Raw genomic sequence first — 16,896 nt, forward strand, 5'->3', positions numbered from 1 at the left:
AGCAGCTCCTGTTGCTCTGGTGGTTTCCTTTGCTGGGTGCAGTCCCATGTGATTTCCCTGTAGGCTGCTGCCTCTGCATGGCAGGGCTACAAGGTTGCAAATTTAGAGGCTCCTTGCAGACTAAATACAAAGGGGATATTGCAAACAAGGCTAAAAGGGGTCTGGATTTAAAAACTGGCACTGAGCAGTGACAGAGCATCGCTCACTCTACCCCACGCCCCCAGTGCCTGAGCAGACCCGAGAAACCCTTCTTCCACACCTGAACAGGGTCTTGGTGAGAATGAAGGTTCTGGCTCTTAAATGGACTCCCAGAGTTTGTAACAGTGTGATGTGGAGTCAGTCATGTAGGTCCTCAGGGGTAATAAACTGTGCAACTGCACTATCTCATGGGTAGGGCTGGAAAAGCATCTTGTAATCGTTGTGCATCGTCTCTGCCTGATGGGTTGGGTTAGATTTGGTCCAAACAGAAGTAAAGGTGTTGGTAGACATTGCCATCAGATTTGTAAGGGAGCAAAGTCACACAGAGCTTGGCAGCAGAATAACACACCAAACCTCTGCAGTAATAAGCCACTTCATACCCATCTGTGTCACTGAGTGCCACAACCAGAGCTACTGTCTGGCTGCAAATAATGTAGATACAACAGGAAACCCTGTATGTTAAAGAAACTTTCCTTACGAGTTTCTCGACCATGTATTCTAGACCAGCCCTCATCTTTGGGAAGGAGTGGAGATCTGATTTGACTTTTCTGTGTAATGGCATGTTGATGGTAGCCAACACTTCGTGGACCAGATCAGTTTAACTACAAGATGCCTCTTGGTATCAGTGAATAAAGATGAGCTCATGGGACGGTGGGGAAGGGAGAAATAGGAAGGAAGGGATTAAGGTTGCTACACTACATGATGAAAATGGCAGACTTACTGTGGGAGAGTTTCATCATTTCAATGTTTATGTAGTGTGGATTCCCAAGAAAAAATGCAATTATGGTGGTAGGTGTGGGAAAGAAAGGAAATACTAAACAACCACACAACCTGACAGGCAGAACAGCACAGAAACCCCCTCGGTATCTGTATGATGCAAGGAATAAGGTAGATGCAGTTATGAAGCTGTTATAATGTGGAGGGCAGGAACAGAAAGTTACAGAGTGACACCTTCATGAGTGTTGCAGTGTCAGCTGTGGCTCTGCACTGTGCTGTTCAGATGGTTTGGTAGCTGCTCTGTGGTTGTGTGAGGGACGTGTGCGGGTTAATGGTAGCAGATCTCTGACCCAAGCTGCCCAACACAATGTGTGTGGATGGTTGTAGGTGGTATCTGCCAACCCCAGTGTTTATAGCTATTTATAAACAGCATTAGGAGGGAAGGCTGCTTCCTGGGGCGCCTGAGCTCGGAGGGGCAGAGCAGGAGCCCCAGCACCTCTGTGCACTCAGCACGTCCCGTGGGCACCTTCTCAGTTGAGGTTCACGGGGCTCCATCCCACAGCATCAGACTCTCCACCCTACAGAGTCCTAAGTTGACCTTCTAACATTAACAGCAAGAGGAGGAGGCACTGGGGACAAGATGAGCTCAGGTGTTGCATGGAAGGAGCCTGGGTAGCTCAGCCCCAATCTAACAGCAGAGAAACACCAGGGGTAGGAGATGGTAAAAACCTCCTGAACACGGCCAGTGGTGTCACCCTGAATAAATGCTTAAGGAAAAATACAGCATTTAAATTAACAGCTGGTGTTGTCTTCTTTTGGTTTTTTCCTTCCCTAGGTGTTGGTGCAAGTGTGGGGCCTCAGCCAGCACAGTCGGAGACGCCAGGTAGAGCGAGGTAGGCTGCAAAAGGCTGATTTGACAAACGTCACTCACTTCAGCATTGGAAAAGCTGCCACAGGATCACTGACAGGAATTACAGTCTGGGGAAGTCTGAAAGGCTTAATAGACATGTCATAATAATAGTGTATTGCATGGCAGTCAAAAAAATTGAGGTGCATCTGACAGTGTGTGGAGAACAGGGATCTTGGCAGTATTTCTACTTTAAAGCAAATACAGAGCAATGGAGCACGTGCAACACCTTCCTGGGGGCAATTTGGGCTGCAGTCTGCTCTGCTGGCACGTTTGGAATAGGTTTCATGGTATCTTGATTTGAGTGTTATTGATCTTTGATACCCATCAGTACTGCTGAGGCTGCTGGGCCAGAGTGGCTTTGAACACTGTCGTGGTGGTTTGTACTGTGTAGGAGCTCTTGGGATGCCGGCACTGCCAGGGCTGGATGGAACCGAGGGGGCAGATTGTACCAAGATATAGGAGAAATGCTGAAAGCAGTTCACAATGTTGCTGTTCGTGGAAATTTTGGCATAGAATGATGATGCAACCGAGGGGAAGGTGCCCCAAACCCCTCAGAGGTATTGGGAGGGGGAGTGGAATTAATAAGGAGGAGTGATTTCATTCCGGGCCAGTTTTAGTCTGTATCTGCGGTTAAAATCTCCAGAGGCGTGTAGCGGTGCGCCAGGAAGGCTCGTAGGTCGGGCGCTGGGACGGTGTCCGGCCCCGACCCGCCGGCGCAAGGGCAGGGAGCGGGGCTCGGGGTCCCCGCGGCCACCCCCCGCTGCCTCCGCTCCGCTCCGCTCCTCCCGCAGCCGCCCGCCGCTGCCCAGCGGTCCCGAGGAGGGGCGGCGGGGCCGGGGCGGGCGCCGCGGGGCTCCGGGCGGGGCCGGGCCGGGCCCCTCCCCGCGCCGCTATAGCTGCGGCGGGCAGCGGCGGGAGGCGGCAGCGGCTGCGGCGGCGGCAGGACCCGTCCCGGCCCCGGCCATGCGTCGGGCGGCCGGCCCCGCGCTGCGGGCAGCGCTGGCGCTGCTGGGCGCCGCCGTGTCGCTGTGCGCAGGTAGGGCTGCGGGCACGGGGCAGCGGGACGGCGGCGCCGCTCCGGGCGAGGCGGGGGGCGGCACCCGGACCCCCGGACCCCTCCGAGCCCCGCCGTGCGCCCCGCGCCGCGGCAGCACCCCCGCACCCCCCGCCGCGGCCGGGCTGAGCTGAGCGCCGGCTCTCGGGAGGTTAAGGAGCTTAATGCATTTAATTATGATCAACGTGTATGCACGAGAAATAGGTCAGCGCGGGTTTACGGGGAATGAGCGGCCCGCAGCCGCGTCCAGCCCACGCGGGCTGGGCACCGTGCGCTCACGAGCTGTGCGTCCGTTGGGTCGTGCCGAGCTGCTCCGGGCTGTCATCGGCGCTCTGACACAGCTCCTGGGGCTCAGCTGCGCGGGGCCATCCGGGCAGCCCATTCCTCCGTGGGTGGGACGAGGCTCGCAGCCCACCGAGGGCTTTGGGCAGGGCTGCAAACACGCAGCCTCCTGTTTTTTCTGATACAGGTTCTTGTCCTTTACAGCGGGTGGTACAAAACAGCCCTTCCCTTCAACCTTTCCATTAAAAGCTCAAGCTGTGTTCTCTAGTAACATTCTGTGAACCAGCAGTTAGTAAGGCAGTGCAGAATAGAACATTTTAAGAGTTTTCAGTTAGTTTTGCTCCAATTTACTTTTCTCTTGGTGCTTTCACCACAGGAGTTTCCTGGCGTGATGCTCATTACACTCTTGCAGAGAGGGATGGTCACGGCCCCAAGGTGAAGGGAAGGGCTGTGCCTGCTCCCCCATCAAAGTGCTCATATAATCCCTTATTTCAGGCAAGGAAGAGGAACAAAGCTCGGCTGTTGATGTTTGAAATGCTTCTGCATAGCTTTTCATGTCTAGCAAACATTGTTACCTTCATGAGGCATAAAACCTCATCTGTCCCAGCTCTTCTCTCTGTTGGTCAAGTGTTTTCTTATCCAACTTTGGAAGTGAGCCATGGAAATGGTTCTCTTGGTTTTGCCTGGTATGCTTGAGTGGAATCACTGGTGCTGGGACCATTCCTGCTTCCCGCTGGAGACCGATACGCTAACGAATCTCCTTGGCTTTGGCTGTCACTTGTGTACAGCAGTCCTGCATTGCTTTGCTCCCTGAAGCTGCAGTAGTGGCGTCCTCTCCTTTTCTTACCCTGTTAGTTATCTTTTGGGGGTCTGGGTCAGGTATGGGGCGTGTGTATGCCGTAGGGTAGGCAGATGTCCTCTTCACCCTGACAGCTCTTCAGAGCGGGCTCCAAGGGGAGTCACACATAGTACCTATAAAGGGTCTGGAGCAGCAGTTGTTGCTGAGTGTTGGGTGCTTAGCTGTGTGTCTGTTCAAGCAGCTCTACATCTGCTCACAGTCCAGCATGGACCTGTCCAATCAAGCTGCATAGCTAAACATGCTCTGGTGAACTTTTCTTCACCCTGTTCCCTCTCATGCAAGTTTGAAGATGCTGTGCTGGGCAATGGAGGTCTCCCAAGGAACATCCGTTGTGTCCCAGTCAGGAATACTTACAGCATTAAGAGGATGAGTGTTTTGCTACTGATGTGGTGAAAAATCCTACTGCTTCCTATCTGCTTACCTCGTGTGGGCTCCCCAGAATTGCTTCCCCTCCCAGCTCCTACCGCATTTGTTCTACATCTTCTCCATCCTCTTGCATCCGGTGCATGCTCTTCTGTACTCATCACAGCATTATTTCAGGGAAAGTAAAGAGTACTCAGTGTGCTGTAGGGTTTCTAAATGAACAGGAGTTGAGGATGTGGATTGCTGTAAGGAAATGTGTTACTGGAGGTGGTGGTGGCAGGCGAGCCTATCATGTCTTGTTCTGTGTTTCACAAGAGCCTTCAGACAAAGCCTAAGTTTGTGAGAGTTTGTTTCTCACTCAAGTGCAGTTTAATCCTCCAGAGAGCAAACCACAAGCTGTCCATGCAGCGTGGCAGAGGTGTCTGTGTGTACAGTCAGAGGCAGGTATGGAATGGCTCTTGGCTGTGAGCATGGGAGTGCTGTTGGTCTGCGCACCCCGAGGGAGCAGAGCGGGGGGCACACGTGTGAGTGACTGCTGCCCACAGCCAGCCACAACACAAACAAAATCAGAAGCTAGCCAGATTGCTGTTGAAACCTGCTGCATAAGGAAGGTGTGTGGAAATAGTGTGAAGTTGGACTCTGGCTGCATGGGTAGTACCGTGTTCAAACAACTCCTTCGTCTTGTCTGTTCCAGACTGGAAAACACCCTCGTACAGAGTTACACGCAGGTGCAGAGAACACGGGGCTGGGAAGCTGAAGCCCGATTTCTTATTGCTCTGCGTTGATTCCAGTATTTCTGATGGAATGTAAAGTTGGAGCAGGAGCCCGAGGTGCCTGCCCCACAGGGCCACAGCTGCTGGGCACACACGGAGCTGGGAACCCAGCCCTGCACGTCTGTGTCCATCCGTGTTGCTGGCAGGTCCAGGGAGCCACCTTCTGCATAAAGTATCTTTGTTCCACGTCAATAATCTGGTTTATGTAGTCCTTAGTAAAGGGTAATACTGAAAAGCCTCTGTCCTGTCAAGCACTAGAAGCAGTACGTCCTTGCAAAGAGGTGCTGTGGTATCAGAGCAGTCGTACTTCTCTGAACGTCATTCACTGCCATGTAACACATGGAAGGATGATGCCATCTTCCCATTTCTGCTGGCCACCAAAGCTCTGTTTTCTTAGCTTTTAGTAAAGAGCTTTAATTAAAAAAAAAAGCTTTAATGAAGCAACACGGCTGAGAACAAGAAGCACTTAATGTCCTGACTCCATGGTCTGCCAGAATGTCTGCCAGTAACTCACGCAGGTAGAAGACTGTGTGAGGGGTGAGTGAGTGGAACTTAATGCTGCTTTTTTGGAGGGGGCTCTAGATCCTTACCAGTTACTTGCAAGTGGTCATTCTAGGCTTTCCTGGGCCAGGCTTTTGGAGAGCACTTGCTGAGGGTGAGCAGCGCAGGGGCTGCAGAGCCACCCATACCCATGGAGGGGAGGGACCTGTGGGCTGTGCCCCTCGGCTCAGCCGGGGCTGTTGGAGCCTCTGCCAAAGTCAGTCTTGAGCTCTGGGTTACACCATTGAGATGTCACAGCTTTCAGCAAAGATCCCTGGAAAAAAGGGGTTGTGCTGCAGCCCCTGGGAGCTGTGGTCTGTCACCATACTCCTGTCGGTACCGGGTGCTGGAGGGAGAGGCTCAGGGCTTTTTCCTGGGCTCATTTGTGTAGGGTAGAAACTCACCTTCTGCCTGGCTGTGGAGGTTCTGATAGCCTGGTATTTAACAGTGCTGTGACACGCACGTGTTGAGCAATGAGCAGGTGATAGGGAAGAGACCCTGAGCTAATAACACCATCCTCGTTCGAAAGTGCAATTTCTTCTCACTGCCTCGAGTGCTGTTGGGCTCTGAGCTACCCTGGCTGTCCTGCAGAGAGCAAAGTCCCGACTGAAGCCCACACTGGATCCTAAATTTAGGTGCTGCGAGTACTTGCTGAGGGGGGGGATATGCTCACACCCCAGGAACTTTGGACATGTGTAGGTGGATCTGGGCACGTGCAGGTCGCTTGTGTGGAGACTGGCAGGTTTGTCACCTCAGCACTGTCCTGAGCCCTTGCGGTGACGTGATCCCGGTGTCCCCCGAGACAGGAGAATCTTCTCCTGCTTTGGCTCGGAAGCAATGCCCGTGCCCCTGCCCGCCTTCCTTCAGAGCCAGCTGTCTTCCACTGCTGAGCATAGCCTCAGGAATGCCTTTTTCCAGAATAAAGGGTCTTTGCAAGCTAGGGTTTTCTTACAGAAGAGAGCAGTTCAGTTGGAAGGGACCTACAGCGACCTCCTGCTGCAGCTGCTGGCGTGCAGTTGGTGTTTTATCTGTCCTCGGTTCGTCTTGAGTTTGGTGGTGGCAAAAAGAAGTACCTTAGGAAGCTGATGTTCTCTGATGTCACATTTACCAGGAAGCTGGTCCCAGGTAATCAGGGCAGTGTGTGCAGAGCTCGTGTCCCCCTCACTTCTCCAGCAGTACATGTTTTCAGTCTGACATGCAGTGGGGCAAACCCAGTGACAACGGTGAGGTAAAATGGACCATTTTTAGTTGCTAAATGTTGTTATTAGATACTTAATACAGTCATTCTGAACCATTCAAACTTCCATCTTCATAGTAAAGTTCTGTTCTTTGCCAGCACCTGCTGTTTGTGAGAGAAGCTGTGTTCAGCTGGAGGGGAACCGTGGGGCAGTGGGAAAGGCAGTCAGTGGGATGTCCTGGATGGAAAATACCTTCTCTGTCAGATGTTGACTGTGTTCAGCTTTCAGTGCTAGGGATTCCTTTTTACATGAGCTATTTGAGCTTGGGGTCAGGACTGCAGCCAGTGCTGTGCTACTGCAGCCCCTTCCCCACAGAATCCAGAGCCCTGTGACAGCCTGAGACCAGCAGGTCTTTCCTCAGCACGACCAGTGTGCTCTGTTCCACAGGGTTCTTGCACGTGTAGTGTTTTGCCACGTATCTTATGTTTCATGAAGCATCACTTCTCAAAGGAAGCTCTGACTGTTCAAAGCTAAGGAGAAATTAGCAAATGTCCTTTGTCAACTCATTCCAACAAAAAAACCCGCTGGGTTTTGTTGCCCTTTTTCCTGCTGCGTTAATACTGATCTCAGTGCCTGGCCTCAGCCTCCCTCTGCCATTTTTTTGGCGTGGTTACTGCTCTCTTTCGGAACAGGGACTTCGAGTACCCAGTATCCTCCTCCCCAAGTGGAGAAACTTGCACACATTAGTGAAATCCCTTCCCAGACATATTTTTAAGAAGTGGAAACGTTGGAACTGTTTGATCTCACCCGTTCTAAGATGTTTTCTCCAGTTTGGAATAACTTTCCCTCTCTCCTCCACAGCTTTCTGGTGTTTTCTTCTTTGCTCTCAGTCCTTTTTGCAGGGTGTTTTTAATCTGCCATTACTCCTGCTTTATTTCTTTCCAGAGAGGAAGCTTCTCCATATTTTCCATAATAGTCCAAGAAGCAAGTTGTCATTAAGACCTGTCATTGCTCAAGATGCTGATTTACTCACCTGAGGAATTGTGTTACGAGAGCATAGATCTGACAGCGAGGTGCTGCCTCTGCCGCAGAAGTGCCTGGCTGTAGGAGACAGATCCCTCTCGGAGGAGTTCACACCTTTCCTGCTGCAGGAACAGCCTTGCAGAGTTTCAGTCAGTATTTGCAAGTTAATTCCTCTTCCCTGGTGTGGCTGTGCCTGTGTGTGGGAGGCAGAAGAGGGGTCTCGACAGCCCCGGACACTGCTGCCCCTCCAGCGAGTGCTTGGGAAGGATGTGGCATGAGAGCAGAACCTGTGTTCTGAGCTCCCAGCCCCTGGCAGCTTGCAGTTTACAGACTCTTGGGGGAAAGATGTTTGTGTTGTGACAGCGTCTGTAAATCTCCAGTACATAAAGGTGGGATCATCCAGTGACTTTTTGAGTACATTAATGCTGTCCTCGGAGCAGTGGCAATAGCAGGAGCTGGGGCAGCGTGAGGAGGAGGAGGAGTGCTTCCTCCTGCTTGTTGTAAACTTGCTGTCAGTAGTGCCTGTGCTGCCTGAGAGCTTTGGAGTTAATGGGAAATCACAGAATGGTAGGGGTTGGAAGGGACACTGGTCCCATCCGTCTTCTCAGTGTGATCTGTGATGAAACTTTCATGTCTCTCACAAACTGCCTTTGACATGAAGGAGCCCAATTTCTTAATCTGTGTCCAGTCCCCTTGTTGCCGTCTGTCCCGAAGCTCTTTCTGCTTCTCTTGTGCCCTTTTGAAGTGGGTGATGGGCCAGTCCCGAACGGCAGGATGGGCGCTGGGTCCCCTCCTGACCGTGCCTCGCAGCGTGCGCTGAGCTGATGTGCCCAGGGCTCCCCGGGAAGGCACAGCCATCTCTTGGGAGTGGTGACAGCTAATGTGGGGTTGGTCACGGCACATGCTCGGCTGAAGTTGTTTTTTCTCTTCTCTGGCTTGTGATCCCTCAGCATGGAGAGATTTCTCTGTGATGCTCTGAGGTCAGTTCTGCGTTCTCTACCCTCAGCAAATGTTATTTCTTTATGATCCATCCCCCTTTCCGGAGCACACAGCACGTTCCTGAGTGACTCTGCAGGTCACAGCCTCTCGCTGTCACAGCTGACCCTTTCCCCCACCTTTTACCTCAGCTGCTGCCACCGGGGCTGCCCTTGGTTGGGGCTGAGGCAGCCCTGCCTCGCAGCAGCAGTTTCTTTGTCGTGGTCAGTTACCAGCAGCCGCGTGGGCTTGCTCAGAGGCCGCCTGCTGAGGGGCTGAGCTGGCCCAGCTGCTGCCCGTGTGCCAGCTCCATCACAAGCTGTGGACCAGGCACTGGGGAACACCCAGACTGTAGCTTTTAGGGTCCCCTTTAAGCCTGTTTTTACAACAGTGAAGCTTTTGCCCCCCAGCGCTGTCCCGTGTGGGGCAGACGGGCGGGTTGGTGGGTCAGGTCCAGGTCCACACCCCGTAACGTGTTCCCCCACGAAGGTGCCCAGAGGACAGTGGTGTCCTCAGGTCTGTGCCCGAGGCAGGACACCCCACAGCACCTGTGCTCACATGGGACTCGGGTGGCTTACTTTGGGAATGCAATGTCTGGAAGTGGAGAGTGGTTGTACAGCCTGAGGGTGGGAATGCTCTGGGTGTTCACCCTTCCTTCCCAGCATGATTAAAGGCAATTAATTACTCTATGGCCACTTAGCTACTTGCTTTCCAATTTAATTTTGAAATGCTCTGCTGCCTGGTAGTGACAGGAAGAAGCTGCCAACTGTTGTGGGTTGCTCTGGATTCTGACTTAATGGAAGGGTGATGCCTTGTTAATCTGTACAGTAAAAAGTCTGTGTTGAAACACAGAACATTGCCTGGGTCTTAGGAGAGAACAAGTCTGGGGTTTTTCCCCCCATAGCTTTCAGTATATTCTTTCAGTCCCATACTATTAGGCAGCTTATGCCCACTGTATGCTCTGTTCCTTCCATTTAACTTTGGAGGTTGCACTATGGTGTCTACTTGTTGTAATTGTTTGCTGCTTTCACTAAGCTGGTGGCTGAATTCGTGCACTTCATGTGAACAACAGATGAAGACTCCTTGTTCCTTAGTTGTCTAATGATTCATGTATTTGAAGCTGATACTTGGAGGGAAAACTGTTGGAAGTATTAGGGGGAAAAAAAGCCTGTTGTGCGTCTTTGTTGGCTTGTTCTGAAGTGGGTGCTGGGCCAGTGCTTCCTGCTACAGAAGTTAGTCACACGGTGTGTTTGCCTCCGTTGTGCCTTTTCTTGCATGGAAAACTAAAAAGGGAAGAACATTCTTCTTTATGCAAGTTGTGTCAGTTATTTTCTGCTCTGAAGAGCAAGTCATTCTGTCCTTGGTTCATAGTGGGTCTCATCCAAGAAGCTGGTGTATAGTCTCAGCTCCTATCGCAATAACACCAGAAGAAAAATCCTTGAAAACTACTCGTGTCTTAAGAATGCTGAAAGCAGGGAACATCTGCTGCTCGTGGTCTGTGCGTCGGAGAGCTGCCGGCGTTGTGTGTCTGACAGTTTGCGAATCAGCTTCCCGGTCGCCGTGGCTGGCTGTTAGTTGGTGCAGTTGATCGCTGGGGCCTTGCCAAGCGCCAGGCTTCTGTGGGGCAGCTGAGGGGCACGGGCAGCCCACTCCTGCAGCCGTGCACATGCTCTGTGCCGAGGCACGTGGCGGGGTTGTAAGGGCTGCTGGAGAGTTACGTGCTCGGGGCAGCCGAGTGCCCATCGGTAGCCGAGTTTGGCTGCCTCTCAGAGCCCTCTGAGGCTGTGGCATATTACAGTCATCCACTTTCTCGGAGTTTCTCAACCAGAGGGTGCAATTAAGGGACATGTTGTTGTCCTGGACTAAATAAAGGAGTCATGCTCGTTACTGGATTAGAAAGGGCCTCGTTTTGAAACGTTGGGAACCCGTTTTCCTCTTTGATCCGTTTCCCTTTAGCTCCATCACAGTCACCTCCTTCCCTGGAACCACTTCCCTGGTTTCCACAGCAGTGGCAGTGTTTAAAATGTTCTTCTCTGGTGTAATGTTTGCGGGTGTGTGCACCTGCACCCCTTCCAAACCGGGTGCTATTCCCATCTGAAGGTCTGGTGCCTGTCTCGTGTGACTTGTGTGAGCTCAGTGTTTCTGAAGGGGAAGAGGGAATGCTTGTCGAGCCGACTTGGTCTCCTGGACTTTCAAGTCTCTGGTGGGCACAAAGATTCCTCCCAGCCTGTCATCAGATGGCTGAAGGCATTCACTTTCAGAAGCAATAATAACGTGGTTGTGTTATATTGGGAGTTTTGACCAAATCTTGATTTCTCTTTGTTCCTCTGTGTGCTTCTCCACAACAGCTTCTCACAGGCTCGCTCCTGTAGGGCTGTGAACTTCTGGTTATGGGCAGCGGATTGGGCAAGTCAGCTTCATGCAAAATACTCAGAACTAACAAGAAAGATGTTGTTAGAGCCTTTCTATCAGTGTCACGGGAAGAGAAAAGGATGTCCAGAGTGAAACGCTCTCTGAATGCAACAGTAGAAAGTAGAACTGTCTGCCAGCGTGGCTTCAGACAGCTCAGCCTGCTCGTGGGCTGCAGGTGCTGCAAGGCCCCTTTCCTTCAGGAAGTGAGTGACTGTGTTTGCTTGTTCAAAGTGAGGTTACAGAGCCCCTCAGCCACGCTCCCCTCACCCCGTGTTCACGGTGCTCAGAGGAATGTCCTTGGAGCTGCTCAGGGCTGGCAGGGACAAGTTTTGATCAGCTCCTCTCTGGAGCAGTCTGCAGAATACCAGAATAGGGATAAAGCTGTCAATTATCTGCTGTGAGTGACGTCGTAGAGACCATTTCCCATCTTATTTTTAGGCCATGAGAAGGTGGAGAAAAACAGCACAGTGACGTGTCTGAAGCGCTGGAGACGCTTGCGGCAGTCTTACATTCACTTCCCCAAGTAATGCCTTTATTTTGCAGCATGGGTGATGATGTGTCTGTTTTTCTTCAGCTAGATGTCTTATTTATTTGGATCTGATGAGTCTTGCTCCTGGCATCTCTTCTAGGACTATGGTAATGTCTTTAAGGAAGAGATGCACCAGTTCTGTTGCTGGGTGATTGGTTGTGCTCGCTCCCAGTAGCGAGAGGAAGCCGAAGCAGACAGTGCTATGGTTCCTAGCGCACCCTGCATCCAGGATAAACACGAACATATGGTGCCAAGGAAGTTTGTTGCGGGCCTGAGCTGAAGATAAACACTACAAGCTGTTATTTCAGAAGGGTAGCACAGGATGAAGATTGTTGTAGAGAAAACAAATAGTGTCAGAGAAACAGAAATCAGGTTGGGACTGACGTCTGTGGGGACTCCTGCGCTGCTCCGGAGGCTGAGGCGCGTCCCTGCCGCTCCTGCCGCGGCCCCGGCCGTCACACCTTCCTCCTCAGCTGCCAGTGGGGCACAGGGACTCGCACCCCAGCCGGGGGGCTGGCCTGTCAACAGCCCGTGCGCTGGTTGTCAGCGTTGCTGATGGCAGAGTGTGGTTTGAGTCCTGCTTTGGTCAGGGAAAGGCGTCAGAGAGAGAAGCGGGGCAGGGGCTGGAGCACGCAGCCTTGCCAGGGCCAGCTGGCGAGCAGAGCAGAGCAAAGCTCATCTGTTCTGGTGGCCATCCTGGTCTGTGGTCTCCTCATGGCTTTACTTCTCTACCTCTATTATCTTTAAGTAAAGGAAACAGCCTCTCCCTGCCCAGTTCTTAAAGAAACAGGATGGAGTTATGCTTTTTTTTCCCCCAATACCCCATCTCCTGTAAGCAGAGCAGAGAGTTCAGCCTTGCAGAGGTGTGTCTGACCCAGGAAGGTGTACAGAATGTACTTCAGGGACCCTGTGGTGGGATGAGGACTGTTCAAGTCAAAGGTCGAAGAGGTTCAGTCTCTGTGCTCTAAAATGAGATGGGATTTCCACCCTTTGGTGTTTGGTTTGTTTTTTATGAAACAGAATAATCGTGTGAAGTGCGCTTGAGGGAGGATTTTGTGTAGAAAACTGCTTTCAGCCCGAGGGTAAGATGTCTTGGTTATCTTATTGCTGCTAATGTGGGCTCCCAAACTTGGCACGAAGCAAGCAAAAATTGTTTGCTACGAAGCAGGTGCTGAAAACGTGGAAGGCAAAAAAGTTTGTTGTCATCTGGTGTTTCACGGAGATGATGTGGCTTTGGTTCCTGCCTCCTCTGCTAAGAGTCAGTCACGCCTGGAAAGTGCAGTAGTCACTAAAGGTGTTTCAGTTTGATTAGGTAAAACGTGAAGATAACAGTTAAAAACGTGCAAAGTTTAGAAATCACCAGACTTGTGCACCAGAAGAAACTGATGGGCAGGGCTGCAGCGAGGGGCGGTGTGTCCAGCGTGGCGGGGCTGCGCCAGGGCAGCCGTGTTTCGGGGAGTCAGCACAGCTGCCTGCACAGCGGCTGCTGGGAGCTCAAGTTCAGTTTGTAATGGGCATCGCTGTGTCTAACTGTGGAACTCAAAAGGGAGCACATGCCCATGCATGTCTTGAGTCTGTGGAAGCTGAGAGCACAAACCTGAACCTCTGTCTCCCCACTGAGGCAAAAGGCAGCTTTCACAGAAACTTCTCGGGGTACTCAGTGGTCTTTACCACGTGCCATACGCTTTCCTGTGGCCAAGGACCAGCACTTGTCATCTGTGGGTGTTTGGGACCTGTGCTGTCGAGGGCTTTGAGACCAGCCTCCTCCTGCAGCCCGGACCCCATGTCCCAGCCCCACACGGCACCTGCGCTGGAGCCCCATGGGCTGGGGCATGGAGAAGCAGCTACTTGCAGCCAGGACGGGCTGGCCTGGTTGTGTGGGGGTCTGGCTTCCCAGGGTCTTCTCATGAAAGCTGGAACTCTCTCTTTCAGGTCTGAAGTGCGTGTGCCAGCTGTGCGAGCACACCAACTTCACGTGCCAGACGGAAGGCGCCTGCTGGGCCTCCGTCATGCTGACCAACGGCCGGGAGGAGGTCGTCAAGTCCTGCGTGTCCCTCCCAGAGCTCAACGCACAGGTCTTCTGCCACAGTTCCAAGAACATCACGAAGACCGAGTGCTGCTACACCGACTTCTGCAACAACATCACCCTCCGCCTGCCTGTCGGTGAGTGTCGAGTGTCGTGTGGCAGCCCGGGAGACGCTGTGCAGAGGGCACTGCTGTGGAAGCCAGCTAATGGGGCTGTTAAGGGCTGCCTGTAAAGCAGTAGCTATTTCTTCTCAACTCGATTCAGACAGCAAAACCTAAACTTACCCAGATCTAAACTGTTTGGGGAAGAGGCAGTTTATTGCATCTCCTAATGATATTCCAAATGCTGTCTTTGATACCCCACGGGGCATTAACTGTGAAGATGAAGGGTCTGACAGAAATAGACTTGTAACCTCACAGATACTATGGGCTAAAATATCTTCAGCAAGTGTTTGATTTGGATTGGTAGGAAGATGTTTTCTGCTGTAGCGGGGACTTTCCATGGGGCATGGATCTGCAGTGTGTAGCACCCACGAATTTGCACTTGTGGGTTGCTGAGAGCTGTTACCTGGCACGTCACAAGGGAATAACAAAGGCCTTGCACTGATTTATAGTCTGAAGCATCTCTGCACACACTTTGAAAGACCTGCTTTAGATGGCTCTGGTAAGAATTCAGCTTAGAGAGGCTTGGAAAGAAGGCAGTGGGTTGTACCTGGGAGAGGCAGCCCTGTGTGGGTGGGCAGAGTGCCTGGGCTGGCAGGGAGCTGAGAGCAGGGCTGAGGCAGCCCCCAGCGTGTGAGGAGCCGCTCTCCTCTGTGCCCTTGGCCCTCGCTGCCGTGTCTGTGGTGTGGGGGCATGAGCAGCTGCTGCCCCTGCTGTCAGGGCTCCCATGTTTGCAGGGGCTTCGTGGCAGCTCTGCTGAGCACAGGCAGGCACCTGTGTCCCCTCCAGTGATGTGGGTTGTACAACACATGGGTCTTCTGCTGCAGAGCAAGAGGGGTAAAAGGCACCAAGTTATTCCTCAGGGGTGTCTTTGACGCTGTTTCAACAATCTTGTTGGCCTGTGGTGAACTTTTGGGGCTCTGCAGTTCATCTAGGCAGCTCATAAGGCAGCTGTTCTTCAGTGTTAGATTGGTACCATTGATTCTTGCCCAGCAGGGATGAGAAAGTGTAAGATTCCTGGTCCCAATTAGAGGAAGGAAAAAGATTGGTACTTCCAGGAGCTCTGTGTGTTACACAACTGGTGCAGCACTCAAGCCTGCCAGACTGAAAACTGTGCAAAGGAGTTGATGCAGTGCTTTTTAAAAATAGATATTTGAACTGTTCTTAGGTTTAATTATTGGAGTCTTCTCTCCAAGATCTCTGTTTAATCCAAGCTTTTTTGAAGAAGCTGAAAAATATATACTGCTTTATCAGATGATACCATTCCTGTGTGACTTGATCTAGGTGGGACCTGCTTTGGCAGGGGGTTGGGCTGGATGATCTCTAAAAGTCCCTTCCAACCGCCACCATTCTGTGATTCTACATGCTTAAACCAGTGAGAGGTGTTACAGGCAAGAAGGATGCAAGTAAACACATAATTTACAGTTACAATTGCATTTAAGCTGCTGTTGTGTTGTACTTAACAAAAGGTTTCTGGAAGCACTCACAGTGTCACACAGGACGAGGGAGGGCAGACCCAGGGGCAGCTGCTGTGGAGCCCTGGGGACTGTCTCCTCCTGGTGTGGACAGGCAGATGCTGGATGCTGTTCCCAGCAGCCAGCTGAGGGAGACGCCTGACAGCCGGGGGTCTGGACCCTGGTACTGAATCTCACCTGTTGCCTGGGGCAGGAAGAAGGGCTATTTGAGTGTTTTTCTTTCAACTGACAGCAGAAGGGAAATACTAACAGCGGTCATGCTCTGGAAATGCAGGGATAACATACCATGCTGCTTTTGTTGGGGTTTTGTTCAAGTTGAGCTACTGGAATCCTGGGAGAAGACCGCTATTTATAGAGGAGCGGTAGAGGCATGTCTGTTGTCCCGATGCTGGAGCTGGTGGTTGCAAAACATCTGGTTTCATATTGCAGTACCAGAGAAAGTTACTTAATTTGTGTCCTGAGCCCTTTGCTCTAAATGTTTGGGGGGGACTCACGTTAGTGGAAAATGTAATGGTGCTGGTGCTTGTTTGCTGGTCTTTTCCGACAGCCCTTCTTCACGTCACTCCTTGCAGGAAAGCTCCTTTAGGCACTCGGAAATCCCAGACTGGGTTTGTCTCTGAGGGAGTCATGGACATGCAGGCAGTCCTAGGTTTAGTAATTGGTCTGTTACCTTACACTGTGGAAGCTTTCATTTCCACCTCTGAGTGTGGGCTGGGCCAGGATCTGCACGGCCCCAGGCAGGGCTGCTTGGCGCAGAGGTCTGTGGTTAGGGTCACTCTCCCTCTGCCCCGTCACTGCCTGCTGGGGTATGGGTATGGCTCCTCTCACACTGGCTTTTCCTTGCCAGCCATGGTGGGAAAGTCACTCACTGGGTCTGTTCGTTGGTGTCTAACTTAGCTCACAGGCTCTCTGCTCCTTAGAATACACCTGCTTTGCCAAGGTACTCGTGTAAGCCAGCCCACCGCCCACCCTCTCTCTTGGAAGAGTTTGACTCTGGGTACAGACATCTTGATATGGAAATTCTCTGTCTTTCTCCATGGTGCAGATTCTGGTTCAAAAGTAGAGCATGTGGATATGAAAAGGAGTGAATCTCAGGAGGAGGAGAAGCCTTGGGAAGGTGCAGCATGGTGCACACGTCCCAGCACAGCCCTGCCAGGTGGGGCAGGGGCTTTGGCAGGCTCTTCCCTCGGGTTCCTGCCGCTGCCTCCAGCCAGGGACATGAGCCTCTCCCTCAGTTCTTCTTCATGCCGACCCGCTTTGGCTTGGCTGTGTGTTAGTTACCAAGGGCTTGTACTGTAAAGATATCAAGAGTGACTGGAAGGCAATCAAATGACTTGCATCGTGAGGGCAGAAGGCCTTTTGTCTGTTTTGATTGCCTGTGCATGAACTTCTGGGGTAGAACTGTAGATGGCATTGCATGC

General features: G+C 52.0%; 1 protein-coding gene across 1 annotated transcript in view; it reads left to right on the forward strand.

Annotated features, from left to right (window-relative positions):
- The window catches only part of ACVR1C (activin A receptor type 1C), a 30,250-nt gene that overhangs the window by 2,521 nt on the left and 10,833 nt on the right, over positions 1-16,896 (forward strand). Inside the window, exon 2 of the mRNA XM_062004529.1 lies at positions 13,746-13,976. Coding sequence (XP_061860513.1) covers positions 13,823-13,976 — 154 coding nt within the window. The 5' untranslated portion in view covers positions 13,746-13,822. The remainder of the gene's footprint in view (positions 1-13,745; positions 13,977-16,896) is intronic.

Source organism: Colius striatus, chromosome 11 (assembly GCF_028858725.1).
Source record: "Colius striatus isolate bColStr4 chromosome 11, bColStr4.1.hap1, whole genome shotgun sequence".
NCBI lineage: Eukaryota > Metazoa > Chordata > Aves > Coliiformes > Coliidae > Colius > Colius striatus.